Source organism: Rattus rattus, chromosome 1 (assembly GCF_011064425.1).
Source record: "Rattus rattus isolate New Zealand chromosome 1, Rrattus_CSIRO_v1, whole genome shotgun sequence".
NCBI classification, from domain to species: domain Eukaryota; kingdom Metazoa; phylum Chordata; class Mammalia; order Rodentia; family Muridae; genus Rattus; species Rattus rattus.
The window spans coordinates 35,862,414-35,882,299 of record NC_046154.1 but is presented as its reverse complement, the minus strand read 5'-3'; the positions used below and the strand labels follow the sequence as shown (position 1 = coordinate 35,882,299).

At 40.4% G+C, this 19,886-nt stretch overlaps 1 protein-coding gene across 1 annotated transcript in view; it reads right to left on the bottom strand.

Annotated features, from left to right (window-relative positions):
- Positions 1-10,474: 10,474 nt before the first annotated feature.
- Rlf (RLF zinc finger) overlaps positions 10,475-19,886 on the bottom strand; it is a 56,185-nt gene continuing 46,773 nt past the window's right edge. The window contains exons 7-8 of the mRNA XM_032898904.1: positions 19,438-19,579; positions 10,475-15,597 (exon numbers count right to left, since the gene is read on the bottom strand). Of these exons, the coding sequence (XP_032754795.1) occupies positions 10,927-15,597; positions 19,438-19,579 (4,813 nt within the window). The 3' untranslated portion in view covers positions 10,475-10,926. The remainder of the gene's footprint in view (positions 15,598-19,437; positions 19,580-19,886) is intronic.

Here is a 19,886-nt window from a genome sequence, read left to right as displayed (position 1 = left end):
AAGGAAAAGGCGAGGAGGATATAGCTCAATGGTAGAGTGTTCTTAAAATGCACAAAGTCCTGGGAACAACTTCCAGCCCTCATCAACATACATACAAAGCTTACATTTATTACTTGGTGAGTGATTATGTCACTCAGTGGCTGTCTTTGAGGCATAGTTAAGGAGTAGACAATCCAGGACCTGAGGGAAGGTAGGTTGGGGATGAATCACTTCTAGGAAACTAATAAAAATCTTTTCCTCCTCATAGCTCTCCACCTTTCCCTACATGTTCTAGTGAGAATTGGGGAATCACTGAAGAAAGCCCTGGGTAAGAAGACAAGCATAGATGTATTAGGTCGTTATTGGTCTTAGTAGAAAATAAGTTCTGAAATAGTCAATATTATAGTCTGGGTAAAGGCTGGGACAAATTTCAAATAAGATATTAAGTTGGCATTACAAAAAGCTTCAAAACAACTCAGTGTTCTGAGTTATTATGTAATCACTCATTTTGGCTTACAAAGAAAATACTCTTTATCTTTCAAGATTCCAATGATATCATTCATAGATCTAGGGAAAAAATCCTACTAGGAGACATATGCTCATGTTTTTTCTATATAATGTTCTAAATAAAGAGTCCAATATTGTCACAGCAATCCTGAGCAGGAGCCATGTTGAGATGTCACAAATCCTTGTTTCAAACAACACTACAGTTGTGTAACTAATGGTGTGGCACTGGAATGAAGACCATGAAGACCAACAGAATGGTGTTGCGGTAATTTCTTACCACAATAGGTCAGTATAAAAAACACACAACCCAGTTATTATATTTGTAAGATATATGTCTATATTGGGCAGATCTATGACTGTACTAATCTATCCCCAGCTATGAGACCCCATTTCACTTGTGGCTCCTCCAGGTTGTATGGTTCTGTTCCACCTTCCATCTCTTCTATCTCTATCCTTCTTCCTCTCCCATTCCCTATTCTTCCTCCCCTCTCTAAAACTTCTAGCCCCACCTTTCCCTTCCACTGCTCATTCACAGACTCTGGTTGTTTGACCAGTTAGAATGGGGAGAAGGTTCACATGAAATCACCTGAGTATGTGATCCACTCCTCATCCAGGCAGCCCCTCTTGAGGAAGCAGAATTAACATCAGAATATAAACAGCACCATGGCAACCCACATTTCCCCCTTTTTGCACAATTACAAGGCTCTTTTCTTTCAGATATAAATTGAGCACAACCACTACAGTTATGTAAATTATAAAGTATAACATACATTTAACACCCAATCCATCATAGTTGTCAATTTAGATAAAGCACTCTACCATCTATCCTAACTTAAAACACTTACAATTCTATACCTGAGTTATGTTCTGGTTTTAGCTTGTATTATCATCTGAAAACCATCCTCTCAAATGTATATCATTTCTCTCAATGTTAACGAGTTGACTATGAGACTATAACTAGTCTTTAACCCTATCAGAAATCTGAGAATGACTTAACTATTACCTGAAAATATAGGAAGCACAAAACATAGTTTCTAAAATTTAACCAATTTGTAGAGATGGCTAACAACTTGGACATTTCCTTATTCCTCAAAATGTTGGGAGTATCAGTCTTTAGCCTACTGGCCTGGGATCATCTGGAAGACCTCTGTAAGGCAGAATTTTGAAGGACTGCTTCCCTGTCTTGGTAGAGTTATCAGTTGACTATTCCACATAGTGTATCCTTTTCCTGGACAGTGTTTTGTCGGTAGATGAACTGAGGCAATACTTGACTAGTGGCTGTCTCGCCACATCTGGAGTAACTCCACTGATCCTCAATTTCTACTTTGAACCAAGAATGGGTGCTGTCAGGAACATACAGATCTCTAGACAAATGATCTTTAATAATTAAATGGTTGTATTCTTTGGCCTTCTGACACTTTTGCAGACTATCTATCTACGTAAAGCATACCTGAACTGTCACACCTTAACTATTCTTAGTCATTTCTAAGTAAATTTGAATAAATTAAAAACATTATTATAATTAAATCAGAATATAATATAACCATGCAATAACTATCTGGCCCTTAACTTGTGTTACTTAATCATCTTCAACAGTTTGTAGTGGCAGTTATCAGAAGGACCGGGTCTAACTTAGATGAGTTGCACAGGCATGATGCCTATCAAAGAATAACAATATTAATTTTGTATTAATATAAGAAATTCACACCAATGAAAACCCTTAAATTCCATACCAATAAGAAATTATAATTTCAATTTGCATTAATTAGAAAGATTTCTGCCAATGTAAAATATGGCTATACAATGTTTTAAGAGTAAATTTAATAACATCTCTATTTGTTTATTCCTCTAATGTTTATACTTTATCCCCCTTTTCTCTCCCACCCCCTTTTCCTTTACCTAAGAAAGAAGGATAGAGAAGAGGAAGGAAAGGTAGAAATCCCTGAGTCTAAGCTCTCTAATTTCCTCCATGTCCAAAGCTACAACATTTGTAAATTATCTCTTAAAACATACGTAGATATGACAACATATCTATAATTCATAAAGTAACCAGAACCATCCACCCCAACCCAAGGAATTGGGATTATGATCTTCTTTTGCTTGCTTCTAGTTGAATTGGGGCAAAGAATTCCTTTCTGGGGGCCCAAAGGGAAAGAGGAAAATTGGCTTTGTCAAGGGAGAGCTGGCTGGCATCATTGCCTTCCAGTCACTGTATGAAGAGAAAGTTCATGGCTTAGCTGACATTCTGACTGTGACAGTCTGAAAGGCTGCATGGGTGTGCTAGCTGTTCTGGAAATGTTCTGGAAGCAAGTCTTTAGAGGAAACAGCTTTGATGTAGTTGAGGTAGAATCAAACAAGGTGCTGGAATAGAAGGTTCCAGAATCTCAGCACCCCAGAGTGTGAATCTTGTCAGGGCTATCTTTCTCCTCTTTTCATTTTGTAATATACAAACCTTAAAAGCATTCACTCCAGTGTGCAGGGTGCATACATCAGTTAACAAAGATCAATAAAGAAAGACAACTGCCTTTCTTCATAGGCTAGTTTGATTATGTGATCAAACTACGATATAAATTTCCATTCATGCCATCTTAAAGGATGGTATGTAATAATAAGTCATGAAAGTTTTGTACCCAATAAGTATTATCGACTCTATATAGACATTTAAGTCTCAGCCAGATCGAGAGTTGTCTTTGTATGCAGAGACATATGCATCATCATATATACATCACCTATCTTGTTAACCTTGTTTTCTTCTTATCTGTAGCTAACGTCTTCAGGGGGTCACCATTTGTCACGTCTGATTTTTATCAACTTGGAAAGAACCCATAGCTTTTCTTTTCCTGTAAAAATATAGGCATAGCCCCTCCCCCAGCATAACACATTTCCCATTCTGATGTCATAACATCCTTAAAATAAACAGGCTGGTTTAGTTTAGCAGTTTTTTCCACAATACAATGTCTTTCAGCAGCCATAGATTTTGTTTGTTAGCATTTAAAAAAAATTTAAGGTTAATAAAGCACTATGTAATCTATCTCTGGGGTTTTTTTGTTGCTCCTTTTTTTCTTTTTCTTTTTCTTTTTCTTTTTTCTTTTTTTTCGGAGCTGGGGACCGAACCTAGGGCCTTGCGCTTGCTAGGCAAGCGCTCTACCACTGAGCTAAATCCCCAACCCCTTGTTGCTCCTTTTTGCCTGTTAAGTATCCCTTTCAGAGTTGGATTAGATCTCTCCACAATTGTTTGTCCCGTAGGATTATATATCTGTAACATGTTTTATACAATATGTAAAAAAACTGCTTCATCGTATTAAATACATATGTCTGACCCTTGTCCATTTAATTTGTATGGGTATTTCCATACTGGTCATAACTTCTAACAAATGTGTAATTACAGAATCAGCCTTATCTGACGATAAGGCAGTTGCCCATTGAAATCCTGAGTATATGTCTATACTGTGGTCCACATGAGTTTACCATACTCTGTAAAATTGAACACATCCATTTGCCAAATATCAATTCTTTGGGTACCTTTAGGGTTACTTCCTGTAGGTAATGAAGTTTAGTTATATAATGAGCAAGTAGGGTATTGTCTCATAATTTCCTTGGCTTGTTGCCAAGTGGTAATTATTTCTTTAAAACTTTGCTATTAATATGGTGGGGTTTTTTTTTAAATCAGTTTTGAACCTCTAGTACACTTCCTGTCGATAGCTGGTCGATTCTATTATTACCTGTGCCAGAGGGCCTAGCAGATCTGTATGGGATCTTATCTGTTATATACAGTGGATGACTCCTATTTCTTATTTAATTTGCTGTAGTTGAGTAAATAATGAACTCAGTTTAGAACCATACTGAGTAAGTTCAGCAGCCTCTCTGTCTAAAACAACCCTTTGTATATATTGAGTCAGTTGTTATATTGAGGCTCTTGAAAATTTGACCATGAGTATTGCATATAATTTAATTTTTGAACTGACTTATAGGGACTCTTAGCCATATTATTTATTTGTTCTGATTTATATCTTGTCTTTTCTGATTTATTAGCACCAGGGTAAAATGTAGGGGCTCCAGAAATCATAATTTCTTTTATTATATGAGGGAGAATCCAATTATTTTTTCCAATTATTTACTTTATGAATATGAGTTCACTAGCTGTCTTCAAACACATTAGAAGAGGGCATCAGAGCCCATCACAGATGGAGATGGTTGTGAGCCACCATGTGGTTGCTGGGATTTGAGCTCAGGACCTTTGGAAGAGCAGTCAGTGCTCTTAACCACTGAGCCATCTCTCCAGCCCACCATCCAGTTATATTTTTAATGAACTGAAGTTGCTTGCTTTTAGAGTATCTGTTGTTAATCTCTCCCACAAAATTACTCTATTTTTTTTGTCAGTGTTCATCTAGTGCCCGTAATGAGGCAATCTCTGCATTAGTAAAAGATAGCATAATTTTAGCTGGATCCATTCCAGCTAATTGTTGAAGTCACATTTTTCCTTTTAGAATCAATTTAGAGAACTTCTCTATGTAGGTTTTTAATTTTTACTGTTTATGCGCTAAAAATATCCATTTTAACATATAATCTTCCCTCTGCATGTGAATTCCGGTAGGGAAGTGAGTAGAAGGCAAGATAACTAAGATGTGGGCCATCTTTGGATCAATCTAGATGTGCACTCTGCAATTTCCTTTCTTCCAGAGCTAACTCCTCAGCCTCAGCCGACCATTTCCTCTGACTACTTAAATCTTTATCACCTTGTAAGGTTTGAAATAAATTATTTAGCTCTTGAGTATCCAAGCCAGTCACAGGCCACAGCCAGTTAGTATTTCCCAGTAACTTCTAAAAATCATTAAGAGTCCTTAAGTGGGAGGAGACTAGAGGAGAAAGGAGGAGACAGGAGGAGGAGAGGGGGAGAAGCCATGGCAGGTGATGTTAAGATTCTGCTCTGTGTATTTGCAGGTTGTTATTAATGTTCCTAAGGGATGGATGGTACCGGGCTTTGTATGTTTAAGTGGGCAATTATATCTTGTCAATTGGGTCAAAAAAAAAAAGAGTGCTTAAGTGGTTTAGTCTAATTTGTACGTTTTGCTGCCTTTTTTAAGACTTAAACAGAAACAATGCCACGCAGCTGTCGGATTCCCAACAATGGTGTCTAGAGGAGTTGAAGAAAAGGGAGCTTTTTAAACAAATGGTGCTGGGAAGACAGGATATCAACATGGAGGAGACTCATTCTCAAAGTACACAAAAGAACTTAATGTGAGCATTAAACACTATGAAAGAAAAACATTAAGATACAGGCATAGGACACAACCTTCTGAACAGGACTCAAACATAGCTCAAGAAATAACAAAAGCTGGTGTGGTGGCGCACAGTCTTTAACCAGAGCACTTGGGAGGTGGAAGCAGGAGGGAGAGTTCTGGGCAAGCCTTAGCTATATGCACCACAATCCTGTCTCAAAATACCAAACAGGAAAGAAAGAAAAATAGTAGGAAATCAACATATGTAATTGTATCAAGTTAAATTGTTTTTTATCAAAGTGAAGCAATAACTTATGGAACTGGGGCAGGGCCTATGAGCCTTCATCCAACGAGGAGATTAATAACCACCATATGTAAAGAACTCAAAAAACTAAACACCAAAAGGTAATCCAACCAATAAAATGGCAGTTGAATGTAACAGTTCTCCAAAGTACAAAAGAACAATAATTACATGAAAAAAAGTTCAACATTTTTAGTCACTTGCAAAATGCAAATCTACATGGAGATTCCACCCCATCTCAGTTAGAAAGGCTATTATTATTATTAACAATATTAATACTTATATTAATAATAATAATAATAATAATAATAATAATAATAAAACAAAACAACAAATGCTGAAGAGGCTGGGTAAGAGGAACCTTTATACACTGCTGGTGGGAATCTAAGTTAGCTCAGCCACTATAGAAACCAATGTTCTGATGTTTCAAAATCAAACCAAACTAATAAGAGTAGCTGCAGTGACGTACTCTTGTGATAGCATTCACTTTTAATCACAGCAAGCAAGAGGCAGAGGCATGGGATCTCTCCGATTTCTAGGACAGCCTGGTTTAGGAGTTTCAGACCAGCTAAAGCTACATAGTCTCAAACAAAAGAAACAAATAGCCAGGCATGGCAGTATAGTATGTAATCCCAGCACTTGGTGTTTCCAGTTTTGAGGACAGCTTGGGCTACATAAGTAGACTCCTTTTCAAAACCCTAAAACCACAAAGAGTGAGGTGCTTCTGACAGTTGATACCTACAAGGGAAAAGAGGAATATTAGAGAAGGGATGGCTATAAGGGGGGCAGGGAGGGCTACAAGAGGAAGAAGGATCGTTTTTCTTTAGGGATGTGGTTATTAGTAGGGTGCCTATGTTCTACTGAATGACCCCATACCCATCTGCATAAGGTTAGTACTAATTGGAGGGAAAAAAAAAAAGAGGACATGAAAACAGGAAGAGGATGCGTAGGGGAATTTGGGGGAAGTTATAGAAGGGAATAGAGGGTGGCTATGATCAAAGTATACTATATTACATTCTCAAAGAATTAAAAATATAATATACATGAACAAGCAGAAAGCATATCCAGTGTGTGAATGTGTATATGTGTGTTCATCCACGGACTCTCTCTCTCTCTCTCTCTCTCTCTCTCTCTCTCTCTCTCTCTCTCTCTCTCTCTCTCTGTGTGTGTGTGTGTGATTCTTTACCCCCCCTTTTCTTTTTTCCCTCTCCCTGGCCTCCAAAAAGTTCAGAGTTCAAATAGTGCCTCTTCCTGGTCACAGGGACTACTGGCTCCAGTGAATCTAGGCTTATTCTTAGAGAAAAAACTCGAGTGATCAGTCACTGGTTCTAAGACCCCCCAAGAAAGGGAGCATCTTGATGGCCCCAATCAATTGTCAATTGTCTCAGTTTACCCTGAATGTTAAAGCTGGACTTTGATATTAAACTATGGAATCAACCTAAAGATTCACTAATGGATGAATGGATAAAAAAATATGTGGCATATATACAAAATGGTATATAGTTTGAAAACATCCATTTGTAGCAAGGTGGACTGAATTGGAGATTATTAGGTGAAATATGCCAGATTCAAATTAATAAAACACATTTTCCCTCATATGTAGAATATGAATTTTAAAGGGCATTAGCTTGGCTGAGGGTGGTAGCACATGCCATTAATCTTAGCACTTGAGAAGCAGAGGCCAGCTTGGTCTACACAGCAAGTTCTAGGCCAGCCAAGGTTCCACAGTGAAACCTTGTCAAAAGGAGAAAGGAAAAAAGGGACAAAACCAAAAACCAGCTGTAAACTAGGCGTGTGCAATCCTAGTACATTTAGGATGTGGAAGATTAGGAGTTCAAAGTCATTCTCAACTACTTAAGGATTTAGGGACTTTAGAGGCCAGTCTGGGACACATGAAACCACTCTCCCGATCTTTTCCCCGAAAGAGAAAGTCATGATGGCACATGACTGTAATCCTTGCAGTTGGGAGGCTAAGGATGGAAGATGTCAAACTCAACACCAACCTAGGCTTCACTCTAAGGTCTTGTTTTAAAACAAAACAAATATAGGTTCATTATTTTGTGAATATACATATGCTATCCAAAAAGATGAGCTGAAGCGAACTCTGACACCTGCAACCTGTGATCTTAGCTGGACCAAGCGCTTGGGTTTGTACTTGAGCTGTCAAATAGGCTCTGAAACAGTTTGATTCTACTTTTTTGAGGTATTTGTAATAGAAAGGATAGTTGTTTTAAGCAAAATAGCAACTTTCTCTCCTGGACTAAACACCCTTAATATAAAGATTTTTTGTTTTCTCATTTTATAAGGCAGAGTCATGTCACAAAGCCCTGGAGTTTTTAAATGACGCATTCATCTTTATGTGCATTTGTTTTGCCTGCATGTGTATTTGTGTGAAGGTGTCAGATCCTCTAGGACACTTATAGACAAATGTAAGCTGTCATGTGGGTGCTGCAAATTGAACCCAGGTCTTTTGGGAGTGCAGTCAGTGCTCTTAACTGTTGAACCACCTCTCCAGTCATGAACCCTGGAATTTTCAACACACACACACACACACACACCCCAAGATGGCCTCAAATTTGTGGCAGTTTTCTAAGTGTTGGAATTACAGGTGTGACAGGGCTGAGAACATAATTCTTCCACTCAGATCATAGGCCTCCCAAGATGATCACTCATGCTTCCTTACTGAGGAAGCTGAAGGCTACAGCTGGACTCCCAAGGTAGCAGTAGGGGTATCAGTCTAATTTTTCTTTCAGCCTAAGCTTCAGAGTGACGGTACTGTACTTGTAAAGAACTTAGTTCAAAGTTGGGCATAATGTATACCTATAACCACAGCTTTAGGAAGACTGAGGTAGGATTTAAGTTTGAGGAATCCTAGGCTACCCAGTGTGCGCCTTAAAACTAAAAGCCCTAATCACAGCCTTGAGAGTTTGTTATCTATTGGAACCTGTACCAAGAAAGGACCCGAGCTTGTGGGGAGTGCTTTAGACTGTCAGGGTGAGATGTTGCAGAAAGATATCCAAACAGTTGACTTCATAATGGGGGCGGGGGGTGTTGAGAAATAAGCCTAGGAAAGAAAAGGGGATATAGGTATTATTTCATTACTAGATAAAGTGGCTGGAAATGTCCCAAGGACAGTGACACTAGTGTATTGTAAGACTATAATAATACCGATCTTGGCATAATAGGATGTACCTGTAATCAGCTTTAAGAAGGCTGAGGCATGAACACTTGAAGATAGCTTGGGTTACACAGTGCTTGTCTCAAAACTAAAATCCCAAATGGCTGGGAATGTGGCTTAGATGGTATAGCATTTGCCAAGCATGCAGGAAGCAGCACTGCATAAACTGGGTGAGGGACAACTCTCTTATCAGCGTTCAGCAAGCGTCAGTTCCAGGCTCATCAACTTACTGAGCTGACCTGAAGATGGTGTGGTATGTTATCCTAGCATTCAGGAGCACAGGGCAGAGAGAGAGTTTGAACCTGCAGAATAGAGACTAAAGCAAGAGTCTCCACAAACAAAACCCCATGCTGCCTTGCCAGATGTCCCTCACTCAACACAAACCCAGACTCACCATAAAACGGTCTTCTCCCCAAACACCTATTCCTTTTGTATTTCAACCTTAGTCGGCTACGTTTTTCTTGAATGCTTTTCTTGCTCTGAGTTCCAACAGTTCTGTCTCCTTTCCTACCTTCACAAGAACTAAAAAATATGTTTATATAGCATGAGAAATGTTATGGTCAGTTTGGCAGCAGGTGGGTCAGTTTGTCTGGTCTGGCAAGCCCCTTTACCCACTGACCATCTCGGTCCCTCCATGTATCTTGGCTTCATCTATCCTGTGCAACTGCCAGCACAGACCATTGCCAAGTTTGCCTCAACTATTTAAACTTATTTTTGTTTTGCCAGCACACATGTACGGGCACCATGTGTCTGTCTGGTGACAGCAGAAGCCAGAAAAGGTTGTCAGAGCCCAGGACATTACCAACAGTTATCAATAGCCTGTTGGATGCTTACAGGCCCTCTGTAAGATCAACAAGAGCTTTAACTGCCGAGCTCCCGATTACCTGTCTCCTAGCCACTCAGATACTCAGGTCCTTCAGAGGCTCTCAGCTATGTATCAAGTGCAAACTCCACCTCTGCAGAAACTGCCAGCACATGACATCACATGTAACTCCCTGGGAACCTCCTTCTGAATCTGCTATTGTCCTTTATGTTCAGCCTGGAACACCCTCTCCTGTCTTCACGGTCAACTTCTGGAACCTATCCTGAATCTTAAGGCAAATAACTCAAATCTCAGGATTTTCTAACCACAAAAAATTGTAAGACAGGGTCATCAAAAAAAAAAAAAATCGTATGAATGGTTTAGTTAGCAGAAAATCACTGGAGTAAAATATGAGACACACTCCAGAAAATACGAGTGTAGCTGCAGTGTGCACATGGCACGAAAACTCATTATGAGTAAACAAGAAGTGGGTGAAAAATTGTAATTTATTGAAACTCAACTCAAAAAATATAAGATGCTGTAGTGTACAATATATTACACAAAGCACCCTTGGGTGCACATTCAAGTCAAGTAAGAACTTCCTACCCTTTCCCTAGCCCTCCCACCCTGGGACTTTAATATATGTTCCATATACAATCATGCACACTTAATTGGAAAAGGAAGCCCCAGTATATTTTGATGTATTAATTAGCACCAAACAAGAGTACAGTTCCATTTTTTAATAAACAAACAAACAAACAAACAAAAAAAATCCCAACCAATAAACCAACTGGAGAGCTACTGGACGCCGCCAATACTGCTGACACAGATACTGTACATTCATGTAAATACACAGCCTATCCTACCCTAAGCAAGTGTGGCTGCTTCCCAGCCTTTGTTCACGTTAGCAAGTGTCCCCATACTGCAGTGCTGGAGCCATTCAGGAACTTCCGACACAAAGCTCATCTGTCTTCTTAGTTGGAAACAAGTCTAAAATGGGTGTAGAGAACTTAGATCTTTCAAGGACAACCACGGGCCGAAGATAATGAAGCTGTTTTAAGGCAAGCTCCCCACAGTCTGTTAATGCTTTGTCCAGCACAACCCTCAGATTCTCCAAGGAAGGAACTGCTGTTGCTTCAGCTACTACTAATGGTGGGATTGCAGTCAGGTTCTCAGAAACTGGAGGGTCACTGGAAGAATGAGGTATGTCAACTTGAGGGTCGCTGTCATTCACTATGGTATCTGCCACAACATTCCCTGTCAAGTCATTACCGGGCTGGGAAGAGTTATTCAATGTTAAATGCTCTGAAGGCTCCCAGTCATCAAAATCATCATCCTTCTCCTCACTTTCCTGAATAAATTTCAGAAAGGAAGACTCAAATCCCATAGGCTTGTAAGTCTTCAGATCAAATGATCTGGGCTGAGAATGCTTTCTAACGTTCTCTTTTGGGACCTGGGTTGCATTCTTTACAGTGTTTTCTTGCCCTGAACTATGCTGCCCAGGTTCTTCTTTGATCCTTGGTAACGACAGCTGGAAGTCTGTGAAATAAGTTCCACTTTCTGTCCCACTGGGATTAGCTACGGGGCTTTCTATTTTACAGGGAGGAGACTGAACTATATTACACTGTTCCAAAGAAGTGGTTTCTGAAGAATGGCTGCATTTCAGAGTTCCCCTGTAGAGCAGACTGTGTGTGTCAAAAACTGGGTTTCTTTCTGAACACCCTTTCTGACCACCATCTTGTTCAGCTGGGCAAGTGGAATCAGTGTTTGGGAGGGGCACACTACTGTCTCCTGGGGATTGGCTCTCTGTGCGCACTGACTCACAGCTAGCATTTTCCTCTTTCTTTACACAGGGCTCTACTTCTGAAGGGGGCTCCTCTTTAATTTTGGTACCATACTTAACACAAACCACCAGGTTCTCCAGCTGCTGCTCTAAATAGGCACTATTCATCTGATGGGTGCGTTTGTAATGCCTCACAATGCTGCTCTCCAGCTTCACCACAGACAGGCACCCCTGAACCATGCATGGGTACTGCGTGTGCTCAGAATGCTCAACGCACATATGGATAGCTTCTGCTCTTGTTTTAAAGCTAATTGGAGCTTTTTTATCTTTGAGTAAGCCACACTTTTTAGCTTTAGTGTTAAATGGCCTTTTGGCAGCCTGCTGTTCCTGCCCCTGTGTCTGTGTCTGCCCCTGCCCCTGCGTCAGTCCCTGCGCCTGAGTTGTCTGACACACTTTTTCACTCCTTAGAAGCCGCTCATTTGCTACTTTCTGGCTGCTGAACAGGTTGTCATAATAGTCCTTATGTCGGTAGTAGACATGCTGGAAGTAATTACTTCGATGGCTGAAAATCTGGCCACAGCCATTAAGAGTACAATGGATTTCGTAATCCGAATGGATTTCTCCTTCAATATTATGCTGTTCCAACAGGTGGTGTTTCAACTTACTGAATGAATAAAAAACAGCAGGGCACTGCGGCTGGTTACAAGAGAACCTCGCTGCAGACTCTGTCTCGGAAAGCACTTTAGACTCTTCAATGTGGTCTAGGTTATGAGAGTCACTGCAGTGCTTAGCCAAGGCCTTGGAGCACAGGAAGCGCTTGTTACAGTCCTTATACTTGCAAGCAAATAGCTTTTTACATTTTACAAGTTCCCTTTTGGTTCTTGCTTTGTCCTTCTCTAAGCATAACTGCTCTTTGTTGTACTGATGCACAGTTCTGTAATGGCGAATCAGGCCTTTTAGATTGGTAAATGAAGAGTTGCAAGTTTTGTGGATACAATGGAATGGTTTGTGGTACTTATTCAAAATATAGCACAGATTTCCTTTAGCAACAGTCCGCCTGCTTCCTCTCCCCTCTTTCCCTTCTCCCTCTTCTCTATGGCTACCTATTGGTGATGAGATACCAGACATCTTACTTTCTGTTTCCTCACAAGAGGACTCCAAGTCTGTTTCCGAGCTGCACTCATCTTTTTTAGAGTGACACTGAGTGGTCTCTGAATTACTGTTGGGACCAAGTTCTGCAGAGCAGTCACCTGTCAGCCTGTCTACTGAACACGGCCCTTCATGGTCACATTTTTCACTGTCTAACAGTCTATGAGTTGCCCTGTCACTGCCAATTTGATGTTTGTTTTTATAATGAATCCTAAGGTGTGTTTTTCTTGTAAATGACCTTTGGCAGATGTGACACCGGAATGGGGAATACCGGTGCTGAAACATGGTTAACTGAAGGACCTTCTCTTTTGAATAGTTATGCTTTTTAAGATAATGCATCAGCAAAGCCTCTCTGGTCACAAATTCATATTTGCATCCTTGAAGCTCACAGAAGAAAGGCTTTGCTGCCAATTGTGCAAGGTACTGACTTGGCATATTTTCATCCTGATTCTGAAGATTAAGGTCTGAAATGGAAGATGGGACTGACTGAAGAGACTTAGCACCACTAGATGGGCACCCCTGCAATGACCCTGAGAAAGAGCCATGTGCTATTGAGTTCTTCAAGCTTAAATGTTTCAAACGTAACAGAAGTTCCAACATTGTATCCTCTGTACATGGCCTTTTAGAAGCACAAATGGAAGGTTCTGGAGAATAGCCTTGATGTTCTCGTTTGCACTTAGCATGGATACTGTGATCTGGACCTTCATCCGGGGAGTCACTGTTTGTATCAGAGCTGGGTTTGGGTTCTGCATCAAACTTGTCAGCTTCATTATGTTTGTCATCCAAGCAGGTAAAGAGGTCTTTTGTCTTTATCTTTCTGGGCTTGCAGTGGTACGGATGCACCTTCCGCAGATGTTTCTGCATCCCTCTTGCATTTTTGTAGGTGGAGCCACAGCCGTCAAAACCACATGTGAATTTAGTCCCATCAAAACAAACAGCCACATTGGAGCACTTCTCTTTTAAACTGGAGGGAACAAAGACTTTCTCATGAGACAGTAATAGGTCCTGCATGGTTTCAGAGTGGTCTAGTGAGTCAATTAACTCCTCAGTTATTGAAGTGGAAGAGCTGTGACTTAACTGATCACTAGAATTGCTGTCACTGTTGTCCTTCAGAGTTTCTGTGGTGTCTATGTGAGCACTAGCTGACCCTGGACAGAAAAGAAGATCTTCAGGAGAATGGGACTTATCAGTTTGCTCAAGTAGATGGGACTGGTCCACACAATCTTGCTTCTCACCTGCTACAGGTTCCTCAAGTTTCACTGATTTCTTTAATTCTCCATCTGGATTTTCAACATTATGCATGGAGAGGTGATTCTGGTATTCAATTTTAGAATAATAGAACTTTTTACAGCCAAGGACATTGCATGTGTAGGACGCATCCCTGAAGTGTTGTGCTTCATGGTGGTAAAGCTGACCCAAGTCACTGAACACAATATTGCAGCCATTCAACTCACATTTGTAACGGAGGTCATCATGCTTCTGCTTGTGGTTAAGCAGTTCATTCACTGACCCAAACCTTGCATAGCAATCTATAGAGACACACATATAAGGTTGAGGACCACAATGTACCTGCTCATGCTCTCGCAGGTGAAAAGCTGACATGAAATGCCTCCGACAATAAGTACACTTCTCTCTTCTATTTTTCATATCCAAGTAGTGCTTGGCATTTTCATCATTATTTTGGTGTTCAGCTTTAAGATGTACGCTTAAGTATTTAAACTGTTTGAACACACGGGAACAGTCTGTACCGGGACACGGGTACAAGTCTCTGTCTTGCAGGCGGCGGTCTTCTAACTTGCTAAATGTGACATATTCATGAGACTCTCCCCTGGCTTGTTCACTCAATGATGGATTTTGTTCCAGACTTCCAGTAGGACTCTTGGGATAAATACCACTTTGAGAGCTTTTCAACAGTAATTTCTTTCTAGAACGGTGGCTTCTGCTTGGTGGCATTTTAACATGTTCCATTACGTGAGGAACAAATAGCTCTTTTCTCTTGAATTTTTTAATACAAACTGGACAGGTATATATTCCATCTTCCATGTGCATCTTGGAATGATGGAGAATCCTGGCCTCTATGCATTCCCGCTTACACAACAAACAGAAAAACTTATACTGAAGCCACCTCTGGTATCTTTCAGAGGAACCAATGGGCTTTTTGTCTCTTTTCTCCTTATTCTGATCTGCTAGACTTCTTCTATATTGTTTATCTTCTTTACCTTCGTCATAGTCACTGAGAAATGACTCTAAGACATCTGTATCATTAATAGACATTTCGTAGCCACTTAGGTCATCATCAGAATCTGAGGCTTCTTGTCCCAGGAGTTGGTGGCAGTGTCGCTTCAAAGTTTTCCAGTCCCAAAATTCAGGATCAAATGGCCAATGGGCCTTTAAAGCTAGTAAGAGCTCACATCGCAGGGAATTTGGAACTGGTGCATTTTCTTCATCGAATTTTTGATCTGGCTGCAAATACAGTTCTTCCAGCATATTGAACCCATCCAAACTGGGTTCAATTAAGAATTCTGTAAGCTGACAGGCTCGTCTGACTTCCAAATCTTCTGGTAAAAGACAGGAAATTGTCTTACAAACTGAAGCTTTCATTTCCTCATCTTCACTTGATCTGAGTTGAAGAGCTCTGACACATAATAAAATGGACACCGCGATGCCAGCATCTTGTGCCTGTAAGCAGAGGAAGGAAAAGTCAGTCTTCTTACACATAAGGCAAAGGCTGTATGATTTCTGAGTTTGAGGTCAGCCTGGTCTCTAGATCAAGTTCTAGGACAGCCAGGGCTGCACAGACAAACCCCGACTCTACTAGCACTGCCCCCTAACTTATCAAACTTTCAGAGTTCTTAGCACATGTGTATAATTCTAGCAGTTGGGAAGTCGAGACAAGAGGATTACTAGTGACCAGTCAGGGCTAGATAGAGTTGGGGGCTAGCCTGAACTATATTAGTAAAACCATGTTTCCAAAAAAACAAAAAACCAGGGCCAGTGAGATAGCTCAGTAGATAAAGGCTATTTATTATAGATAAAGGCTAATTATGTTACATTTTTATAACTAATATTCTCCAGTATGCTTTTCTGTTTATTGTGTAAGCAGGAATACACAGAGGCCTAGATTTTTCACCAAAGATGCACAAGAAAGATGAAATACATACCTGTCCAGTTTGCACTGATAAATTCAAGGAAACAGAACTATCTGTTCCAAGAGTAATGGAGCACGTTAAAATGCCACCAAGCAGAAGAGTTAACTCTCAAACAACTTTTAACAACTTAACAAACAAAATACCACCAAATAAATAATCCTTTGGGTTCTTTAAATGTCATCTTAAATCATTTTTTCCTCTTCAGGCAAATGGATATAGACCTTGAACAAAGCCCCTGCCCCCAAATACTGGGCTCACAGGCATGTATCACCACACTCAGCATCACATTTAGATCCTTCTTGTCTCAACATGCAAAGGGCTGAATTAGACTGTAATTAGGAACAACAACTATATTTACAGTTTCTACAGTTACACAGCACTATATATTGTTCTAGTTGTTTTGGGACAGGGTCTTGGTATGTGGTATGCCACTAGGCACTGTTGATGGTATTATATACTGAAGTAGTTCTTACCTTTCAATGAAATAACCCATAAGCCAAATGTAATATGGAAATATAAATAAATGCACATGAGTCTAAAGGATTATGGGACAAGAACTCAAATCAATAAAAGATGAGAATGGTGTTATGCTGGGTAAAATAGATAGAGTTTAAACTCAGGTATTAAGAGACACCTGTAGGGCTGGAGAGATGACTCCATGGTTAGGAGCACTGACTGCTCTTCCAGAGGTCCTGAGTTCAAATCCCAAAAACCACATGGCGGTTCACAACCATCTGTAATGAAATCTGATGCCCTCTTCTGGTGCGTCTGAAGACAGCTACAGTGTACTTATAATAAACAAACAAACAAACAAATCTTAAAAGAAAGAAATATCTGTGACCCCAGCACTGAAAAGGCCCAGGCAGGAAGATCTAAGCAATCACACCAAGCAAGCAGAGAAAGACGCAACACAGTACAGAAGTGCTCTACAAGTGGATTTAAGAAACTCCTTGTATAAAAAGCATCTGGTTTTCAAAGTCTCAATACTAGTAACTGACTCTTCTCCAATTTCTCCTGAAATAACTGTTTTGTACATTAGTCAAAGGTGTGAGATAAACTCTCTAAAATAATTTCCTGGAAAGTAGTTAAAAGTCACAAAAAGGTATAATCACAAAACCCAAAGATTATACATGTCTTTTATGGAGGCGACTTTAATACAAGTTCTCAACCCCTCCAGGCCTCATAGTCTTTCCTTTTCTTTCTACTTTTCTCTCTCTCTCTCTCTCCTCCCTCCCTCCCTCCCTCCCTCCCTCCCTTCCTTCCTTTTTTTGATCCAAGATTTCTTTGTACCATTGGCTGTCCTGGTAATGTAGATCAGGCTGGCCTCAAACTCACAGAGATCTGCCTGCCTCCTGAGTGATAGAATTTAAGGCTTCGCTGTTGTTTGGGGCTGGGGAATGAACATGCTTGCCATGATTACTAATCATGCAAGACTCAGGTGACAGCCTTGGGCCATATCGAAGCACAAGCATCCAGATCACGGTCTTGTAAGCCCTGGCCCAGCTCACTATAACCCCGCCCTTGGCTAGTTGAGCACAATGTGCTATAGCAGCTAACTTTGGACTTGAAATTTTTGATTCCTACATTTGCCTCACAAGTGCTGGAGTTATAGACAGGCATGTGTTGTTAATTTTTAAATAGTTATAAAGCTATCCATAACAATGAGACATATCCTAGCCTCTCTTGCAGCTGATGACCCACAAGATGTGCTGGTACCTAGATTAGGAAAGTGTACCATGGTGTAGTCTATCCTACCTCTTCTTTCCTGCTCTCGAAGCTACGTGTGCTTTCTACATGTGGATTCTAATCAACCTGGTATGTGTCCATCTTAATTTATACTACATTTCTATATGGAATAAAAAAAGAAAAAGAAATTTCTGTGTATACCTCCATGGATCCAAGGTAAGAAATTGCAATTTGAACGAAAATGTACACCTTCCTAACACCTGACTTTTCTTCTGTCCTTTAGGTGAACATCATGTGAGGACTAGGCAAGGATATTCTCCATACCCACATCTGAGAGAGTTCTGGTGGTGTTAAATTCCTCAGCCTGTCCAAAAACAACTCCACCCTCACCAACATCCACCAGAAAAACAAACCAACCAAACCGACCCAACCCAACAACCCCCCACCCCCTCTTCTCTAATATCCAGCAGCTTTCCCATTATTCTGTGTGCTTAAAAATCTGTAGAATTCTAAAATAACCCCGAGTATATAGATATCACTGGTGGCTCGTGTATATAATTTGTTTTAGGAAAACCAAACAGCAAAATTGCTTTAAGTTTAAAGTACTATGGACTACATAGCAAGATCTTATCTTAAAACAAAATAAAACAAAACCAAAACAAACACAAAGAGCCAAAGCCAATCACACCCACCTAAACAGGGATGAAGAGATGGCAATGGTTAAGAGCAATGGCTGCTCTTTGAGGACTCACTTTGATTCCCAGCATCCACATGGTGGCTCAGAACCACTTGAACATGCAAGTTCCAGGGGATCTAACACCCAGTTCTGGCATTTGTGGGCACAAGGTATGCACATGATGCAAATATGGTATAAAACACCTATAATCATAAACTAATAATATTTTTCTAAACCCTGTTTAAAAAAAAGTAAGAGACCTCTTCTTGATTGGCATTCAGCTTTACAGAATTTCTTCCCCTCAAGTGTAGACTGAATGAATAATTATGTTAGTATGCATGTGATATGAAAAGGGACTTTGCAAATGAAGGTCTCCAATCAGTTGACCTTACACTAACTATACTACCCAGATTGGCTCTTTAAACTTAGGTCTAGGTAGGACTAGTAAGACGGCTCAGTAGGTAAGAATACACGCTGTCACGACTGACCACCTAAGGTAATTCTAATCTCGACATAAGTTGTGGTGTGTACTCACACAGACAGACAAGTAAATGTTTTTTTTAAGAGACATGAATCTAGTTTTAGAAGTCTAGGTCTGAAGCAGGAGAGATGGGTGACTCAGTGGTTAAGAGTATACACTGCTCAGTTTTTCAGAGGACATGGCAAGTCCCATGATCCCCCTTTTTCATCCTAGAATGACAGTGAGAGACGGGGAGAGGAAGTCAGCTCAAAGTTAGTTTCAACCCAAGAAGCAAGGCATGGTAGTACACACATGGAAACCAGCACTGAGGCAGGCAGGAGGACCTGGCATCTGACTGCATCCTGGACTACATAAGACAGTATCTCAAAGCAAAACAAACAAAAGCAATCAGGCCACCCGAAGCCTGTGGCCCTGAGAGGTTGGTGTGCACATCAGTGAGGCAGGCCTACTCCACAGTTTTAGATTCTCTGTATCCAGCAACAATTCGCTGGAAAGTTGACATAATATGGAAAGCATAAAGTACTCACTTCAGTCTGTATGACTCTAATCAGGCAGAATAGATGCTGCTGTGTTTTAGCTATGACACCAAACTGCCGACAGCGCTCCAAAAATGTCTCCAAAGACGGGTCGGTTCTTCTTTGCAGTTTACTCCAAAAGAGAGTTAGCTCCCTGTGAGACACAATGGTTGTATTAAATCTTACCTGTGTTTGCTGTCCCATTGACCACTCTCTTTTTCGAGTCAATGAAAGTAAGCTGACAATACATACAACACAAACCAAATGAAAAGCAGCCTATGTCCTCCACTGCCTCCCCTAAACAGGCAACACCGGCAAGATCCATCCGGAAAGTTCTCATTTCCCTCCTTCTCTGTGTAAAGCTAAAAGCCAACTACTTCCTTCCTGATGACACTGAACTTTCCTTAGATCCCCTCCTGTTCTAAGAGGTTTAGCTTTTGGACTGGTTTACTTATACTGAG